The sequence below is a fragment of the Saccoglossus kowalevskii genome, chromosome 3 (genome assembly GCF_978046115.1).
Source record: "Saccoglossus kowalevskii chromosome 3, keSacKowa6.1, whole genome shotgun sequence".
Lineage (NCBI taxonomy): Eukaryota > Metazoa > Hemichordata > Enteropneusta > Harrimaniidae > Saccoglossus > Saccoglossus kowalevskii.
This window is the reverse complement of record NC_140643.1, coordinates 18,353,519-18,374,850: the sequence shown is the minus strand read 5'-3', so window position 1 is coordinate 18,374,850 and position 21,332 is coordinate 18,353,519. Positions and strand designations below refer to the sequence as shown.

At 36.6% G+C, this 21,332-nt stretch overlaps 1 protein-coding gene across 1 annotated transcript; it reads left to right on the top strand.

The window, feature by feature from the left end:
- The first annotated feature begins 6,176 nt into the window (after positions 1 to 6,176).
- Positions 6,177 to 16,706, top strand: LOC100374787 (hydroxysteroid 11-beta-dehydrogenase 1-like protein). The gene is made up of 4 exons (XM_078012336.2): positions 6,177 to 6,311; positions 10,213 to 10,343; positions 10,577 to 10,871; positions 16,301 to 16,706. The coding sequence occupies exons 1-4, from the start codon at positions 6,224 to 6,226 to the stop codon at positions 16,690 to 16,692; spliced, it is 906 nt and encodes a 301-aa protein (XP_077868462.1). The 5' UTR covers positions 6,177 to 6,223; the 3' UTR covers positions 16,693 to 16,706.
- The last annotated feature ends 4,626 nt before the right edge of the window (positions 16,707 to 21,332 follow it).

Genomic DNA, 21,332 nt, shown 5'->3' with positions numbered 1-21,332 from the left:
AATTGATTAAACGGTTACCCTAGACCTTGATACATCATCCCAGGTTTACAAAAGATCGAAATTGTGAAATAACGTTGCTTAAATTAGTGTTTTAAAGCGCTAGCAGAAAAGACTACAACTGCCGTTTCGTGGATATTTGCATAATGTTTATCTTCGAAAGGGTTAAAATGATAACATCTTATCTGTATACTCTGTTGTTGACGATTCTGATATAACGGGTGATAAGCTTTCCGTTGCAAACAATGCGTGTTTATCTAACGTCCATTGTCAGCATTATTGTCAGTCGAGACTTCGTCGGAGCATGGACGTACTACATGGTCGGAGAAACATGGTCATACAGTCCGGGCATACAGTACTCATTTCGCCCAACCTTCCGCTTTTACATCTACCGCTTAATTTCCGACCACGCGGTCTTGTCCGACCGGATACCGACCGCATTTTAATCGCGTTTTTTTTTTTCGCTCGCTCGCTCGCTTATTGAAACACCGACCGCTCGCCCAAACACTGATCACTGGCACGTGAGTGGTCCAAATGGTGGTTTTGATAGTAAAGTGTGAACATTCTGAACGACACTTTAAATCTCATAGTTATATGACACTTGTATCGTGAAAGCAACTGGACCTCTTGTTACGTGTTTTGGGTGCTTGTTCTAGATGTAATATTTTATATTATTTTAATGAGACAGTTACGTGAAAAAAGCATGGGTAACTCATTTTGACAGAGTAGAGAAACAAGGAAATGTTAATGATTAATTTCAAAAATAACGATACCAAATCCACGTCGGTCGGTCTGGTAAAATTTGACATTCAATTTTCAAAAATAAGTCACGATCATTGATTCAGAATGAGTTCAGTCTATACCGTATACTTACCGTAAAAGTGTTCCCACAAAAAAATATTTTCGGCTAAAAACGGCCACATGTTTTAAACAAATCGAATCGAGCTTGACATGTATGAATAATTTATTGGGCTTAAAAAAAAAAAACGTGTCAAATTTAGTTATAGCCATAAATATTTGATGGCCAGTCGATGAACAATTCGAAACTCAGGATTCACACGGAAGTCCCCCAGGGCTTAAAATCATCGACCCTACTCTGGTTTACTTTATTTCCCAACTTGCAGTGAAAACTGATTCGCCGTGGACTCTAATGTATCTCAGTCTAGTATTTTCTTTTTGAACTGGGGTCAAAATCCATCCGTTTGTCAAAATATACCGATGTTTTTCAGCGAATAATTTTGAAGCTTGTCACAGCACAAAAACACTATGTGAATCGACGCCGGAAATTGGATGGTACGACGACCCTTCAATTAGCGTCAAATATGCTTTGTTACAATATCACTGATTGGCTGAAACTCACATAATCGATGCACGACCTGGGTCACAGAAACATATTTGTCCGTATTATAAACAGGAACTCGCAAAAGAACCACGCTCACATTTTCAATCTTTTTTAGCGCGGAAGTTGCCAACAAATGAAAAAAAAAAAAAAAACTCGTGAATTTCATGGATTCGAATAAAATAAAGCAAGCGCTTGATAAGAATGATTTTTAATATTTTCCCCGATGCTCTTCGAATTTTTTTTTTTTTATTTCAAGGTAAGAAATGGCTAGATGAAATTGCATCGTCTTCACCGCGAACAACTCTAGCTCTGTTGTAGGTTTGCGATGTAAAATAAAATATATATTATAATAATAATACTTGTTTAATTATTTGGGGTTTCAGCCCACAAATTACGAACATGATCCCCATGAATTGCGAGATTTTTCTAGATATTTAAGACATACTGTCATGAAAAGCACATGTAAAATTAACAAATAAACAAAGGTTTAGACTTAAAAATATTTCCTTTCACTCAGCCCATGCATGGAACTGCCCAGGGGGGGAGTTGCATGACACGATTGGTTGAAATACTCGTCTCATTTGCATAAATTAATATTCATGAGCAATGAAAAACTCGTCTTTTCAGTAAAATTGTGCCAAAATGCTTTCCGACAGCATACATGTTAGTTCTAAATTGATTGATTCTATCGTTACGAGCTGAAAAAATAATCGGAAAAATGATGTAAAGGTAATTTTTGAGACACATTTTCAATCAGACTCCAGCTAACTATTGAAAGTAAACACAGGTTTTCTCTTTACCATGATCATAGCAAGTTATGAAATTCATGGAGAATGCAGAGGCACGTTTATATTTCACTCTAGTACTATTGCTCAAAATTGCTCAAAATGTTTTCGGTGACTTTTATCAGTGACAAGTTACCTAATTAGTATGCATTTCAATGAACCACAGTGTGTGTGCATGCGCAGTTTGAAATGGAACAGATTTGAACGCAATAAAATCACGCGTAGAACTCGGGCTCCAGCAAGAAATTGTGGCGTCAAACTGGTTGTTGGTTGAATTGTTTTGAAATAGACATAATTTTGGAGCCTGTATTTGTCTATGAAATGTTTCTAAGTTTTGTTGAGGATTATTCTGTAAAGGAATGGCTGAAATTATTTTATCTGTTCGTAAACGGGACGTTGTTGCTTGACGATGGGCTACGGACGACTGACGTCGAAACGTTCCATTCAGATCAGATGGCGCCCTCTCGTGCCAATCCCCCCCTGGAACTGCCATTTAGCTTCATGGTCCTTCAGCTTGTCTTCGCCTCGGGGGAAAACAACAATAATTATACAAAACACATTGCGAAGACCCAACAATCAGGAAAGAAAACCCAGACAACCATGTCGTACTTGTGTTGAAATACATTTTGTATTTCATGTCAGAATATTACAAATATTCAGTCCAAGCCAAATCGAGGTCAAAGGGTCAGATTGCGTGCATATAATTATAGATAGTTAAAACAAAAAGTATTTGAACTGTTGTCAGCTGTTCAACATTCATAAAAACCAGGAAGACAATGTGAACCTCGGACATTTTTCTATTAGTCCGAATTTTAAATGCGCGCGAGCGAGCAGGTGGGCGGTGATATTTCGGGGTTTACGCGGAAATTGTCTGGTCGAATTCAACAAGCAGTCGCAAAAGCGAGAGAAAAAGGTGTTTGGAAATCGGAAGCGGGCGGGAGGTTGTGCGAAATAGGTACTGTAACTTTGCGCAACTTTCTTTTAAATCGTTTTATTTTCCAAATCAATTTTACTAATACTATTTTGTCTAACGCAATGGCGAAGAAAAGAAAGAAAGATGAGGCAAAAAAAATCTGCCACTCAGTGTCTGAAACAGCAATTTTTTTTTCAAACATCGGCCATTTTGTTTCACCAAGAAAACCGTTTTATTAGATCTCTTATCAGAGACACTTGAAGGATTAGCTTGTTTGTAAACTGTCAGCGTGTACAGTGGGACAGTAATGTTTGTCAGAGGATTATTCCTTGTTTTTCGTTTGCATAACAATGGAAACCCGAACGATCCTGCAGTACGGACTCAAATGCCAGCAGTTTTCTTCATTTTTCACGCTCGAGCTTGAAATTATTCATGATCTGACACTCGTTATGAGTTCTATGATATCAGTGGTTAATATGTTTGGCCATTTTTGGTGTATATTTATAATAATGCAGCAAATCTACAGTGTTTTATTAACCTAAACTGTTTTTCGCGTTTTTCTCGAGTTGAAGTTTTGATTGAGTACGACTCATTGGGACCGCCGCCAAATCAAGCGCGTTCGGACTAGGACATTCAATCTCGCAGTTATCGTTCAAAAGATAATGATGGTGCGAAATATGTTTGGGTTTTTAAAGAAAATGCTTTGTCACAGAATAATAGTCTGTTAAAGGTGCCAAGTATGAAACAATTTGAGGACAAAAAAACAAACCTGCACAGAAATCGGAATAATAGGTCTTTTGATTACCGGGCCGGACACATTTCAATGGACTTGATTACGGACAATGCATAACGTAAATTTCACCAGGAAATTCCGCAGTGTGCTCTCGCAATCATTTTTACAAGGTTCGCCATTTCTGATGTCACGTGATATTTATGTAAACAATAACTGTCCAGTTTGTGCGAACTTGTACCTCTATACTTAGTCTTTTGAAATATATAAGCTAAATTACTGTTCTGAACGAGACAACAGACAGAGAATGTTTTATTCGAAAATGTCACAAAACCCTTCTTTAAGGTAATTGATGTATCTGTTATTTTTCCAACAAGACCAAGAGGGCTTCCATCTTAAAACAATAGAAAAAGTTCAAATTGTGTAATTAAAGGTATAAATCTGAAAATATTGCTTGTTTTTGTGTATATTATTATGCTTATCTAGTGATCTGGGCATATTGATGCATGTTATGAATGTTAGGAAATGTGCATTGGCTTTAAGTATGCTTTTTCATGAGTTCCTAACAGGTCTTGTAAACCATCTCAAGACAGTGTTATTTACTGGATTATGCCAATAACCTTATGTTTATTATGGAGATATAGACAATTGTTACACTGAATTATTATAAAACCAAGTTCAAATCCTACCTCAAGGCTTCGCCGTTTAGTGGAAGGTCGTTTGAATACATATATTGGTTCATATTGAATAAATATTCGTTGACGAATGTGTCAAAATACCGGCCCTTTATTCACGTTTGCATCATTTTCTTAAAACTTCCAGACTGTTTCTTGCAACCTCGGCAAAGGCGTGGCGACAAGTTTTTGTTTCTGTCCACAGTAACTCTAGCCAAAGTAGTTAATTAGTATCGTAGTTGTTTTGGTTCAATTTGAATACAGTTGTGTATGATTTTAGGGGTTGAGCAGATGCAAGCATCTTACATTTCACTATAAATTTGCATATTATCCCTGTCCCGCTTTTAGAGGACCTTTAGCCTTTGAAACAAACACCCACACATGTAAGATATTATGTCAGTAACACTATTAGAATAATTAATAAATATTTGTCAAGTGGCGGGTAATTCAAACGTAGAAATCATTTACTGATGTTGTATTTCTTTTGTCTTTTGACATTTTCGAAGTCGCAGTAGATTAATGTACAATTAATGGATCTGTGTTGTTGTGTCTGTAGTTTTTTTGATGTTTGAGTAAAATATCACTCACTTGCATCTTTAATGGCGAGGATATTTTTTATTTTCGGAGACGAATGGATTCGGTGTGCTATATTTTGTTCCAAGAAAACTTGTGAAATGTTGATTATTTTTTGACGCGATCGCAGCAGAAATGCACACTCCGAAGCAGGCGCCTGACACATTATGTGTGTTTTGACAGTATATTGTATATTATTTTATAAGTATCCCATGTCATTATATCATAATACTATCAGAGCGTTAACCTAGCACATTAAGAAAAAAGAAAACACTGAGAATCAAAACCAACTTGACACCTAATTGAATTAAAAAGCAACATAAAATGGGAATGCTACAAAGGTGAAAAAAACTGAATTGTCAAGCGAAATATAATGGTTGCATGAATTGTCGACCACTGACATTTACACTCAGAACAACAACGTCTTATTTTTTAAGTACTGCAGGCCACCAACATAATGACTTATGACTAAACACACGTACTTTCTATAATTTTCATCCCGGCCACATGCATGAATTGAAGTCACTGTCGTCAGCAGTTGGGGGTCTTCTGGCCACTACTGCTGGTACAATTCCTCCCCTATTACTGCCATCGAACCTAGGACATCTAAAACGTGTTGGTCTACATTTGATCATTTGCGTGTAAGAAATGACGTTCTGTATAGGTGTTTTTTTTAATTAAACAAGTCATATGAAGATGACACAGCCCCCCAATTGTCAGATTTGAACGTTTAGTTCATAAGATATTAACAAGAATTCAAATTAATAATTAAATATAAAAATGAGCTCATTAATTGATTCCTTGAAAAATATAAATCAATGTGCATCTGTACCAGTTGTCCCTATGTCTTTGTAACAAGTCTCAACAAAATCGGTCAAACCATTTCCGAGAAATGACGATGGACACACAAGGACCGAATTTGACTGAATTTTGGCATTAAAATAGCCACCAGTCGGTCATATTTGATCGAATCGGAAAATAAATTGACGTGCACATGTATGGTTGACTGACGGACTGACGAAGACGAAACTAGAAGCTCTTTCCAGGACTTTGTCCAGGTGGGGGCTAATGAAAACTAGTTTTAAAAGTGCGCCCTCGTCGAAATCCTGTGCTAAAACGACTAATCTGCATATGGGATGTATCAGTGATGAGATGTCACAGAGCGTATGACACCGCAGTCAGACCTACTCACCACAAAAATATATAAACATGGCAAAGTTTTGGAAGATAGTAGGGCTGCTTATTGTGTTCATTGCAATGTACATTGCATACACATCGAGAGACACCTTTGATCCAGGTGAGATAACACTATTAAGTTGACGCGACATTATTCCCTGTGCATTTGTTAAGTACAATGTACAACGTGATTGTACCAACGATCGGTCCTTCGTGACTATGGCCGGAGGGAAGGAGGAGGGGAGTTCTCCCACAGAAAAGCTATACGGGTATATGTGTGGTTCGACTGGGGTATCTTATTCACACCAGAAGTGGGTTGGATTTTATCAAATGTAATATGTTTGAGAAATCTCCAAAAATTCTTGGGAATAACGCCCGAAAAGTGTTATTCGCAAGTTGTCTCTGACGGCCTGGTGTTTCCCCGACAGATAGTGCTCAGATAGACAGACAGTACGTATTTTGAACTCTGACCTGTCCTATCATATACGACATCGTGTGGCACTGCGCATGTGTTTTTACAGTACTGAAATCTGAATAACATGTTGTCCGAGAAGTGGTATGTAATTACTAAAACAGTGGTCTGATAGTGGGTGGGGTCAAAAAAAATTGGGCCACACACCCCAACCCATTCCCGTTTTGTTAGGAAGAATCACCCGGGACTATGTTATGCGTCAGTTGCATGTCAGATCAGGTCAAGGTCATGTGATTTATGTCACATATTATACTAGTTGGTGTATAATACACACCCTGTAATATAACCCGATGAAAGTAGTATTGTATACCCTCTATACCTAACTACTAATTATTTTAAGCAATGTTTAAATATCATCGCAAAGCACAAACATAAAAAAAGTTGAAAATTAAGGTTTCAGTTTGAACGTTAAAATTGCTTATGCACACTTAATAATTTTGACTATCTTTACAGAAGTGAGCTGATCTCTTACCAAATTTGCCAAGAATAATTTCATTTATCATTTCAGTCGTGGCAAACTGTATATAATTTCGAGTTATTAAATACAAAATATTTCATATTTATTTTGAAAAATATTTATATCCTCAAAACTACACATCTTGCTGTCTAATTAAAATGTCCCAAATATTATTGCCATAGTTTAAAATACAAAACTGGTAAATTGTTATATTTGTTTTGATTGTTAATTTGTTTCATTGCAGGTTAATATGTGATATTGCGTTACGCATGCGCATGCATTTGTAGCGTTTATAAAAATGTAACTATTTATAGAAATATTCTGTTAAAACTTATGAAGTCAGCAAAGAAACGTCATTATTCAAATACAGTACGATTGGCCCAAGGTAACACAAACAAAACATGGCAAGTGATCAATGATCTACTTAACAAAACACCAAGCAAATTAATACCCCGTATCTTACATTCAAGTAATTCTAACAAACCCCCTTTAACAAATAATTCTGATATTGCGGAAGAATTTAACAAGTTCTTCACTAACATTGGCTCCAATTTTGCCTCGAATATAACATATGGCAGCAATTATGCACGGTACCTAGATGGTAATTACCCTAATTCTTCTATTTTCCACCCAGTCTGTGAGCAAGATGTGTCGAATGAAATTAAACGTTTAGACCCGCGTAAATCTGTTGGTGTTGACAAAATCAAATCTCGAATTAGTTATACAAGCAGCAAATGTTACCTATCGCCCGTTAACCCACATTAATCAATTGTTCACTGAGCCAAGGAATATTTCCAGATGCACTTAAAATAGCCAAAATAATCCCAATTTATAAAAAGGGGGCCCCACCACTGAACCCAGCAACTACAGACCATTTTCAATTCTCCCTATTGTCAGTAAAATTCTCGAATCAATTGTTAACAAGCAATTTATAAATTACATAGAAACAAAACATATACTTTTAGATACACAATTTGGATTTCGGAACAATTGTAGCACTAAACTAGCAGCTCGATAATGAGTTTCTTACTTTTGGGGTATTCATTGACCTCAAAAAGGCCTTTGATACCATTAATCATGATATCTTATTGAATAAGTTAAAACATTATGGTATCAGATGCCTCCCATTAAACTGGTTTCAAAACCACATATCCAACCGCCAAGAGTCAGTTTGCATTAACAACATTACATCGCAATACATGAAAATACAACGTGGTGTCGCATAGAAATCGATTCTAGGCCCGTTCTATTTCTAGTCTACATTAATGACATTGCAAATTCTACCAACTTCTTTCAATTTCGACTGTTTGCTGATGACACCAATTTATTCAAATTTATTAAAGAAAATATTATTAATTTTTCGTATATATACTCTGAGCATGTTTGTGAATGGTATCGTGCTAACAGTGCTGAAAAGACCAATTACATGATTATTAAAACTATTAATTATTATTAAAACATCCCAAAAAATAGTGAACGTAGAGGACAGATTGGGTATTGACGATGACCAAATAGAACATTTACCTTGGAGTATTCATTGATCAGCATTTCAATTGGAAGTCTCACATTCGAAAAGTTGTAAAATCTATTGCCCCTAAGGTGGAATTATATCTCGGCTCAGACATTATTTACCTAAATCAACTCTTATTTTATTTTATTGTACAAATCTTTAATTCTACCACACCTTCTCTATTGTATTGAAATTTGGGGGGACACGTATACTACCTTCCTGGAGCAATTACTTTTGCTACAAAAGAGAATTGTCCGTCTTATAACTTTTTCAAAATACCGCGCCCATAATGCCCCTTTGTTTAAACGAATTGGTATTTTCGACATTCACAAACTCTCTAAATTCAATACTTGCCTGTTCACCTTTGACCTTCTTAAAAATCGTTTCGCACATGCTGTGAATCATTACTTTGATCCCCTTCCACACAACTACCCAACCCGACTCTCCCTTGAAAACAATTTTTACATTCCACAAGTGCATTTAACTCAAAGTAAACATAATATCAAATACGCAGTTACAAAACACTGGAATGCACTTCCCACTCACATTATAAATATCACACATAGACACATGTTTAAAAGTACATTCATTCACCAATTTAGTTATTTATCTATTCATTCAGTTATCCAGTTATTTACTAATTGATCAAATAATTGATAGAATATTTCATCAACAGTTTGTTATTTTACTTTACATTAATTCACTTATTTAATTTTATCATTATATTTTTCAGTCATGCAGACACTTTCTCTGTATAAAGCTAGACGGTGACATGAACTAGACTAGTTCAATACCGAACTATTTCCGTGTCCCTCACCAGTTGCATTCCTACAAAGCAATATTTTATTTATATATGCATTTCTGTACATTAGTATTTATTTAATTTCCTTATGTTACTGGTGAAATAAAATTTCAATTCAACTATTACGGTATGCAATATACTATAGTCTACAGTGTGACTTGAAACTTTCCTTTTTTGTACAATATAGAGTAATTTGTTTTGGCTTTCCCGCCACAACACTGTTCTCCCTCGAAATCCTCTAGCTTCTAGCCCAGTTTTCATATTTAAATTGATTTTTTGGACAGTTATTACTCAAAATTTATCTTAAAGCGGAAAGGTCGTCACCTGCGCACGCGCAAGAATTGAGTCCCAAGCGACAATAACAACACACGCTAAAACGAAAAGGCTCATGGGTAGACGCTTGTTTGTAAACAATGACACGCTATGGCCATCTGTCCCATGCGCAGGTGACGACTCCCGCTTTAATGATCATGTTAAATTCTGAGGTGAAAGTAGATAGTCTACAGTCATGTAGTCGTGTGGTTAATACAGTTTACAACACAGGATTGTGCATTTGAACTGAACACCTGGGGATTGTAAGAAGAGAAAGCGGGAAAAGTTTGCAGATAGTAATATATTATGTATAATTTAGGAAAAAGTAGATGTGACACTAATTAGTGTGCCAGTTTCTTCTACCCATATTTCTAGTATTCTGTTCAATTGGTAGTAGTGAATTGGTAGTACAAGTGGTTGAAAATGGTGGAGTGACATGTTAATTTTTAGAAGAATGATTTTATTACAGAAAGCATACGTGGGAAGCGAGTGGTTGTGACCGGTGCAAGTACCGGTATTGGTGAACAAGTCGCCTACCAATATGCAAAACTGGGAGCTAATATATTAATCACCGCTCGGAGAGAGAATCTACTCAAACAGGCAAGAGTTATGATTAGTATGTCCATTGCCTTTCGTATTTTTGGAAAATAAGACTTTTTAAGAGATATACGCAATGGACAAAAATATTTCCTTTTCTTGACCTTTTAATATGTATTAGAACACCCCTACCATTTAAAGTAAAAATGTTGGTGTTCTGTATATGCAAGTCAGTATAAAAAGACTATATATTCTGAGACTTATATATTCTGACTAATAATTTATTTTCAATTTAGGTAGTAAAGAAATGTTTAGACTTGGGTGCCCAATCCGCACATTACATTTCTCTGGACATGCAAGTCATTAACGAGACTGGTAAATTGATAACTGAAGCTGAGAAGACACTCGGTGGATTAGATTATCTAGTTTTAAATCACGCCCTCTACTACTGGGAATTATGGGATGGCGATATCGAAAGACTTCAGGCACTAATGAATATCAACTTTGTTTCCTATGTGAATCTAGCAACTAAAGCACTACCCATGCTGTCAAAGTCTAATGGTAGCATCGCTGTGGTCTCATCTGGTTCTGGTAAGTAATTTTTGTTCAGTTCCCATGATAGTTACCATGTATATGTATATATATGTGATTGTTTCCAACTTGTTTGCTTCGTAGTTAATTTTTGAGTTCGAAGTTTTGGTTCAAATTTAAGAACGGTTTTATTATAACCACATATACATTTATGTGAACACTTGTGTTACTAACAGAGCAAATATTTAATCAGGTATATTGTAAGTAAGCATGTATCGAGTTGAGATTATGGAGTAGGAAACCATTACAGAGGAGTACAAGAGAGAATATAAAAACGTGTATTAAGTAATATGAAAACCCGCGCATTGCAACGGCGTCATCTCATTGGTCGATCGGAACCACGTGTGTTTTGGGGGTCAATGCACCAACCAACGGAGATTATTTGTTCTGTGGATATCTTCCAGAATTAGTCTTGAAATGTGAGAATCCTTTGGCAAGACAACAGAATCCTTCATCTGAACGATCAAGTAGTCCATTCTGCCAAAATGGATCTAAATTGTATAATGGGCTCGATCTCTAAACCCAATTCTTGTTCACAGTGTTTTTACAATCTTGCAGAGCTGCTATGTCATCAGGAAAGTGTTGTTGCTGAACATATCCTAGGACCGCCTTTTCTGCTTTTTTTAATGTTTCCACACATAGAGCCTGCTGTCCGAAACTGCCCTTGGTCCGTTTCATAGCAGCTATCTTCATACCTTTCATTCTTTGGTCAACTAGTTGACTTTGCTGACTTGAGTCAACTCCCATTTCCATAAGACTTACTTAGATCTTCTTCCATCCAGCAATTCAATTGTCAAGGTCGTATTTGGCTACCAGTACCCATCCAAAACTGTTTGAGTTTCATCCAATTGAAGAACTATTACACCAGTTTGTCCATAACTGTAGCTTCTTGACTAGAAGTTTTCTGGAAACTCAAGTATTATCAGGGCTTCTATACTCTGTACTGCATTCTCGCATTCAACCAGAAAGATGGTAAACTCATCTAGAACCTATGGGCTGTCTGATCAAGAGCTTTCCTAACATAGGCATGAGAAATACATTCAATAACACCATATCGATTTTGAAGATCTTTCATGTCAGCATGATCCCCATTCTCTGCCCCCCACGGTGGCTATAAACAGTAACAATTCTGTTAGCTTCACCAATAGTATAATGCTGCAAGTAGTCCATTCTTTCATCTTCATTCTCAGTATTTATTAAAGTTCTGGTCCTGAACTGACGAATACACTGTTTGTACTCTATAGGTTTACCAGCAAACTTCTTGATATCTGACAAGATTTTTTAATTTGTTTCATCATGACCAAGATGACTTCACTTGAGGATATTTGACCGGCAATAGAGGATCCAGAACCAGCATTGCTGTCACTATCGTGCTCTCCCACACAGCGCCTGCCCTGCACACCATGTGCAAGACCAACACTCACATCATCATCCTCATGCACATTTTGACTATTTAAAATGGACTCACCTGCATCATGATTCACATCCAACAGATTCTTATCTAACCCTAATCTCTGTATCCCTATCTTAGGACTAAATAAGCTCAGTCTGTGCAAGTTCTTTTTCATAGTTCACTCCTTGATCAAGTATATCTCTCCTAGCATCTAATATCCTTAATTCTGTTTTCAGCTCCAATTCTTCTTGCATCTTCAGGCTGAGTTGAGCTTGTTTTTTCTTCAATGCATCAGCTCAAGCTAACAACTTCCCTTTGATCTTTTTTAATTCTAGGCACGAGGAGAGAGCTGGCTCTTCGGATCTCTTTGATATGGAAGTAGTAGTTTTGAAACGCTGTCCTCAGGTTTCACTTTCTCATTCATCCTAATAGATTGTCTCAACTGTGATTCAGCTTCTTGAATCCAATGACGTATTGTGGCTTCAAACTCATTACAAGAATCTTGAAAATGTTCATATCATCCGTCATACCAAGTCTTCCTACTGAGCTTCATCTGACAGCAGGTCGTTGTGTATACTTATAAACGATTTATATGTGTCCATCCATTCTGTTACAGTAGTTAAATCATTCAACTATCTCAAGAATCGTTTCATACCATTTCTCAACTCAGTCTACTTCGTTGGCTCTGTCTAGTCTCCAATGCTTATTGCTTTTTCTTCTCTGTAGGTTTCTTGCGATGTTCACCACGGCTCTGGCTTGATAACGTAAAACTTAGCATAGTCGTCTGCTTAGCAATAGACCCAGCTCCAATATCAATAGTTATGTTGTGAAATTACTGTTCCAACTGACGATCCATCATCAAACTGAGAATTACACAGTTTTCAAAACACGTTAATGTAATGTAGTGCACAAACAAATTCAAGTTCTATGGGTCCCATAAATCGCTATTAAATTAATGGCTTGCCACCATTTATTGATCTCACCAATGCGGCCTTCCACACTAATTGAACAAAAGCTTATTTTCTGAATTACGACTCTTTATTCCATATAAAGAATGCAGATTGATGATTAACTGATATGTGACATATACAATGATGTAAATATATACAAAAATATAAAAGCAATTAAATACACAGAATGTTGATTTAGCCCTAACAACTTAATACCCTGATTTTTCAAATGTGATTTTTAATGTAATTATCTAGAGCCATGATTATCCAGTGTAAGAGGAATTAAGGCCGCCAGTACTAGGTAATAATATTTGATTTAGCAGTGGCGTGGGTAGCTCCTTTCTACTATAAATGTACAACCAGTTACCTATATGGTTCTCACCTCTCATTCCACTGCAATGTCTGGCTACATGGCAGACCTTTCTTCCACAACAAACCAACCCTTCCCATCACAGTATGTCTGGCTACATGGCAGATCTTTCTTCCACAACAAACCAACCCTTCCCATCACAGTATGTTTGGCTACATGGCAGACCTTTCTTCCACAACAAACCAACCCTTCCCATCACAGTATGTTTGGCTACATGGCAGACCTTTCTTCCACAACAAACCAACCCTTCCTATCACAGTATGTTTGGCTACATGGCAGACCTTTCTTCCACAACAAACCAACCCTTCCCATCACAGTATGTTTGGCTACATGGCAGACCTTTCTTCCACAACCAACCAACCCTTCCCATCACAGTATGTTTGGCTACATGGCAGACCTTTCTTCCACAACCAACCAACCCTTCCCATCACAGTATGTTTGGCTACATGGCAGACCTTTCTTCCACAACAAACCAACCCTTCCCATCACAGTATGTTTGGCTACATGGCAGACCTTTCTTCCACAACAAACCAACCCTTCCCATCACAGTATGTTTGGCTACATGGCAGACCTTTCTTCCACAACAAACCAACCCTTCTCATCACAGTATGTTTGGCTACATGGCAGACCTTTCTTCCACAACAAACCAACCCTTCCCATCACAGTATGTTTGGCTACATGGCAGACCTTTCTTCCACAACCAACCAACCCTTCCCATCACAGTATGTTTGGCTACATGGCAGACCTTTCTTCCACAACCAACCAACCCTTCCCATCACAGTATGTTTGGCTACATGGCAGACCTTTCTTCCACAACAAACCAACCCTTCCCATCACAGTATGTTTGGCTACATGGCAGACCTTTCTTCCACAACAAACCAACCCTTCCCATCACAGTATGTTTGGCTACATGGCAGACCTTTCTTCCACAACAAACCAACCCTTCCCATCACAGTATGTTTGGCTACATGGCAGACCTTTCTTCCACAACAAACCAACCCTTCCCATCACAGTATGTTTGGCTACATGGCAGATCTTTCTTCCACAACAAACCAACCCTTCCCATCACAGTATGTTTGGCTACATGGCAGACCTTTCTTCCACAACAAACCAACCCTTCCCATCACAGTATGTTTGGCTACATGGCAGACCTTTCTTCCACAACAAACCAACCCTTCCCATCACAGTATGTTTGGCTACATGGCAGACCTTTCTTCCACAACAAACCAACCTTTCCCATCACAGTATGTTTGGCTACATGGCAGACCTTTCTTCCACAACCAACCAACCCTTCCCATCACAGTATGTTTGGCTACATGGCAGACCTTTCTTCCACAACCAACCAACCCTTCCCATCACAGTATGTTTGGCTACATGGCAGACCTTTCTTCCACAACAAACCAACCCTTCCCATCACAGTATGTTTGGCTACATGGCAGATCTTTCTTCCACAACAAACCAACCCTTCCCATCACAGTATGTTTGGCTACATGGCAGACCTTTCTTCCACAACAAACCAACCCTTCCCATCACAGTATGTTTGGCTACATGGCAGACCTTTCTTCCACAACAAACCAACCCTTCCCATCACAGTATGTTTGGCTACATGGCAGACCTTTCTTCCACAACAAACCAACCCTTCCCATCACAGTATGTTTGGCTTTTTTGTTATACTTTTTATCTTTTTAGTGTAGGTTTTATAGTATGATTGTAATTTTCTTCACTGGGATGTATTCACCCTAAGCCAGGGAAAACTTTTGTTGGTATGGTGGCATTGCTATTATTGTATCAAAACTGAAAAACAAGATAGCTGCCAGTTGGTCATTTTGGATTCAAACTCAAATCAATATGGACATGTTTGTATTAAATTTGAACAAAAACCGACAAATCCTGTCGAAAAAACCACATTTTTCAAAAAACAAGATGGATGCCAGTCGACCATCTTTGATCTGATCTGATAAAACTAGTTTTACCATGATAGTAATTAGGCGTCCATCATTGCTCTTGAACTATTTCAACTTGTATAGATTTCCATGATTGAGTGTCACAATAATAATACAAATATTCAGGTCCATGGCCTCGCCCTGGTTGAAAATGAAGTATTCGGGTCCCTAAAACTGTACGTCCATCTTTGTTGGGGAGGGGGGCATTTGTATAATGTCCTGTTCATCTTTCAACTTGTATCATGGCTGACACTTAATGTAAACAAATAAAGGTGAATAGTAAATAACACAAAGTTTGAGCAAACATTATAGTTTACATTTTCAAATGGTTGGAAGTTGCAAATATCAGTTGCCAAATATGATGCAAACTATACACTTCAAGTTTGTTATTGATGACGCAATCGAAAATGTAACAACGATTGCAATCGTGTTTTCTGTGAAATGTTATACGCGTTTATACGTAATAATTGGGTGTTTTACCTTGCATGTTCTAACAATTCATGCACGTAGTTTATTATAATCATAGATCGTTTCCATCATAATTTACTATCGCTAATTTCAACCACCATCTATTACGAAACACTAACTTTTACAAATTCAGTATGACGCGTTTTGTTCAATGTTTTATGTGAGTGGATACCGCCGAGTTAATAGATATATACATATTAGGAACAATGGTGTTAAAATATGACGATGCATGAATGTAGAACTAACATGTATGATGATCGTCTGTGTATATGTCATTATGAACATTGTATTATTTGTATATACAGGTTTATTCTGCATGCCTGCTGCCATCTCCTATTGTACTTCAAAACACGCCCTGAACGGGTTCTTCGAAGGCTTCAGACTTGAACTCAATTACATGGAAATCAATGTAACTGTAACACTGCTTTTACTTGGTGGTATAGCCACTGATCATCTGATTGACATTATAAAAGGAGATTCTACTGCGTCTAACGTCATGGCAATTCTTGGTGATCCAACTGAAGCTGCCTCATTCGTTATTAGAGCTGCTGGTTCTAAAAAGACGTTTGCCTACTACCCTTGGACAGTTGTCAGAATCCGGGAAGTTCTGCATACTGTGTCTCGTGATTTATTTGATTACGCCACATCAAAGTTGATATTTCCAAGTATGAGAATGCAAAATATGAAAATAAAGTAAACAAAAATAAAATATTTCCATATATCTGATTGACTATATACTGTGGTGTTGCTTTGTTTGTGAATTGTTTTTGGCTTTGTAGAGTATTATTTCATGAGCGCTTGTTTGTTTTGTGTACGTAGACTTGTCAATTCCCCCTGTCAAGGATTTTAGATATTATTCGGGTATGTTTTTTTTTACTTCGCTAATATTCTACACGCAAAGGCATACTAGTTTCGGAGTAGTCTCGTGTAGGTAAACCCAACTTTGAGATTATCCTGAGCAACCAAATTTATATGTTTCACATGTAGAGTGAGTCTTAAAGTATTGCAAAGTACGGTTTTCTTAGAGTTCTTGGTCTTTATTTTTACCGTGATGTAAACTGCCCGGATGTCCGCAGAAGCACCGACTGTGTGCCAACATATGCTGGATACAAGATTGGTAAGGCAGTAAACGAAACGTTTCTTTTGTTTGCAATTTATTTTAAATTCATAGGCTTTTTTTTCATATAATAAAGTTTGTATTTTTTTTTAAATTGGAATTTCTAATACTGTTGACTTTCGTGTGTGTGCTATGAATACACTACGTAATGTAGTTTAGTAACTACTGACTAATATCAGCTGGATATCAAAGTATGGGATTCTGGAAACCCTGTCAGCGGAGACAAAACTGTACATAATTACCAAACTAAAACCATGCAGGGTGAGAAAAGACAATCGTATTTGTTGTTTGTCTTGTCACAAAACCCTAATTAAATACACACATACTACAAATACTGCACTGAACAATCTATGTAATATTGTATGCAGTTGAACTAGTATTTACATACAATACATCATATTGCATAACATATGAAGTATACTTCCAGTAGCCATAAGTTCATTAATTGTTCATATTACAATAGTCATTTTTTTTGTTTGGTAGGTTTGGTCAGTATGCCTGCCGTTGTTGCATATTCAGCCTCCAAACACGCGTTAAATGGGTTCTTTGAAGGATTGAGACTTGAACTCAAATATACGGAAATCGATGTAGCTGTAACTTTGCTTTTATTCGGTGGTGTGATTGACATTGTACAACATCGTGACACTTTGGCACATTTTGGTGACCCAGCTGAGGCTGCCTCATTCATCATGAAGGCGGCAAGTTCTAAACAGACATGGGCTTACTACCCTTGGGCTGGTGTAAGAATCATGGAAATAATACATACTATTTCACGTGATCTATGTCATGTCATCATAGCAGACTGGTTGTTCTCAATGTTGAGAATACTGACGATATAGTATACTTTCTTCAAACATATTATATTGAATAAACTCATGTGATAATGTGACGTCAGCTGATGCATGGATGAATGTGTACAGATTGAAATGGAATTATAGGATTTATTGTTTTTATTTTTGTGTTGCGTTCCATCATCTTAAAATATATATGTTATCTTGATCACAGGGAAAATTATTAGTACTTTTGTTTTGTATCTAATAATTTCACTTTTATATATGCATTCATCCTCATGTTTGAGTAAGTGAACCATTATAATAAAACTATCATAAACCATTCAAGTTGTTTTGTATGTTTTCTCATTTTCATTATTAGCTTCTTCGAAAGGCTTTGTGAAGTTTACATATATATCTAGATGATCTGGTACCGGCGCATAGTAGATGTATAAATGGGTTATTAACTTCTTCAGTGTCGTTTTAGATATAGAATATTATAATTGTGACCACTACCTCATTAAACCCGATTTTAAAAATCTATGATTGGGTATGTATGCCGAATTTTACATGTGGCTGTAGATAGAAACTGTTGTATTACAATTACTATCGTACTTGTTTTACAGTTTATTTTATTATTATTTTACATGATCTTTGTTTGGTAACTATGGTGTCATATCTTTAGTTACAGGTTTTCAATGAAATATTGTGATTGTAAGTTCAGCATGATGGCCGACTAACGCCATTTTAACATCGTGCTATGACAAGTTTGTTCTGTTTCGCCTTAACGTATATAATCCTTGTCTTGCAATTTATATTTTGTATTTACGTATATAATGCATAACACACATTATACATATTTATTTCAGACAGGATATAGGTATTGAACTAATTTTGGGGAAGCGTACAAGCAATGAATGTATGGTCACGTATAAATCTCAAATTCTGGAGCAAAACATACTCTCATTTGAGAACGTATATCAACATAATTTGTTATTCTATATAATGTATTATGTTGTATTATTTATATTAATTTACAAGATTTATTTAAATTGTTTATTTCAGTTTTTGAACGAAGACATTTGATGTGATTAATGATATATTTCACGAATCGTCGGAAGTCACGACCATTTTTACGGCAAATGATTAGCCTCTTTGATTCGAGCGATAAAAAGGTTCTGGTAGGATAAAAGCAATAATGATTGCACCATGCATTAGCATATATATATATTAGTATGATATATAATGTGATTTTTAGTAGAAGAGTTTTGATCGTGAAATTCATACCAACAAGACTAGGGATGGTCATTTATTACAGCTACACAATAATAAACTTGATTTCAACCACATTGTCCTAACCATAAAATGTTCAAGTTATGTAATCAGTATGTAAAATGATATGTGGCATGATATTTCATATATATATATATATATAATTATATGTTGTAGGGTCAAAGTAAACGCACGACATTAATATTTGTTGTTGTGCTCCAGCTCAGATAAGGCAATAGTGGTATTGTCCGTCTCTTGTTTAGTCATTTTCAACCATATCTATCATAATGTTATAGAGTAAACGCATGCAGTGACATTCATATTTGTCATTGACAATTCTTGTTGTACTATTCATCAGTTGATTTACAAATCATATTTAGTAAAATCCAAAGATAAAGGGTTATTATTGAACATCTCATCCATGTTCGTACATCTTTGCACGTATATTGAAATGAATGATATATGTGGGTTGATTTAAAACAGTTAATTCAGAGATAACATACCTGCTTATTTTATTTTGCAGTGGAATATATAATGTGTCTATTTATTGTAGAGAGTATACGTGTGAAGCGAATGATTGTGACTGGTGCTATTAGGGGTTTTGTCGCCTACCAATATGCAACACTTGGAGCTAATATACGGACCCCTGCTCGGAGAAAAAATTATGAGTGTTACATATGATATTTACAGATTAATTGTCACAGTGTAAGGCCTACTTATCACAATTGAGAGGAACACACATAGAACTCAACACTGGACAGGGGGTTCTTTCACTGCTAGTATGGGGTAGACAAGACGATAGTACTGGAAATTAAATACACATACACCAAAATATCGAGTTAAAGCTCCTGGCTTTAATACCTCTCAAAATAATTACAAGAAATGAAGCACAGAAAAATACAATGAATAAAGTCACTAAAATAGGTGATTGCTTAGGGAAGTGTGCATTGGGGATAACTCACAGTTCCAGGGTGTATTAATGGACGACAGTCAATGGCTTCTGCAACACAACAAGGTAGAAATACAGGAGTCTTGCTTGCAGAGAAACGCTGGTATTCTGGAGGGCACCGCTGGAAGCAGGAGATCGCAGAGCAGTTCATACAAGTCTCACAGAATGATGGTTGTAGCCTGTATCACTTGTCAAACAATGTCGTAGCAGAACACACAGGAAAGCAAGTTGAAATGACGGAAACCAAGTTGAAATGATCGACCCAAACTGTCCTGAGTCTGTCCAATTTATAGGCAGTGACACCACCCGGGTTTCCACATAAGCCAATCAGAATGTGATCTTGCTAGCAGCTGTATCACGTAGGCAACTCAGTAGATCATAAACATCCTTTGTTATTCAAATAACAGCACACCTGGTAGATTCCAATTCTCCTTCCAAAGTTGTAAACACCTTTTGTTATGTAAATTACAAACACACCTGGTAGAACCCACTGTCCTTCCAGAGTTGAAACAAGTATGACCTGTCAGTCACCTTCATGACAGTTATCACAATTCACACCATTTCTTCCCATGATCCCATTTGCAGGGTTTGAGGTAATATGACAAAAACATAAAATAAAGGATGCTGACATTATTACACAGTTGTTTTATGATTGAACACTATTTGATGTGTGCTCGAACATTCATTACGTAACATATAAAACATATAAATGGTTTTCAACAAACAAGGTCAGGTAATTGCACTAAACAAAATGAATATGTTCATACATTCAGGGAAAAAGGAACGTTGTTTGTATTGACCGTTCATACTATTCCTATGGGAATAAACTTACTTAAGCTTTTTACCAGCACATTTGTGTCACTCTTCTAATTGTTTCTAATTTTACACATTGCATACATTCTACGCCTATCTTTTCAAAAACAATCTTCAGTCATTCTAATATGACTAATTTACAGAGGCTGAATGGTCCAACCCTATGAGAGTAAATACGCCCGTGCATAGGACTATGAACCAGAGTTAGCCTAAATTCACAAGTTATACATGTATTAAGATAATAACGATCAGTATATATTTATAATTTTACTGAAAAAAGTTTTGTCGAAAACAAAACATTCCGTTATCTCAATTTTTGCTTCAATCAAAAAGCATGAAAATTAGCACATTTCCCTAAAATAAAAGCAGGTCACCTAGAAAGTAATGACTACTCACGAGCACAGGAATTGACGCAT

What these genes read in the sequence shown, in the direction of transcription:
- LOC100374787 (XM_078012336.2), top strand. Translation starts at nt 6,224, where the DNA reads ATGGCAAAGTTTTGGAAGATAGTAGGGCTGCTTATTGTGTTCATTGCA. An exon ending in GAGAGACACCTTTGATCCAG is followed by an intron (nt 6,312 to 10,212) that starts GTGAGATAACAC and finishes ATTTTATTACAG; the next exon opens with AAAGCATACGTGGGAAGCGA. An exon ending in TGTGGTCTCATCTGGTTCTG is followed by an intron (nt 10,872 to 16,300) that starts GTAAGTAATTTT and finishes TTGTATATACAG; the next exon opens with GTTTATTCTGCATGCCTGCT.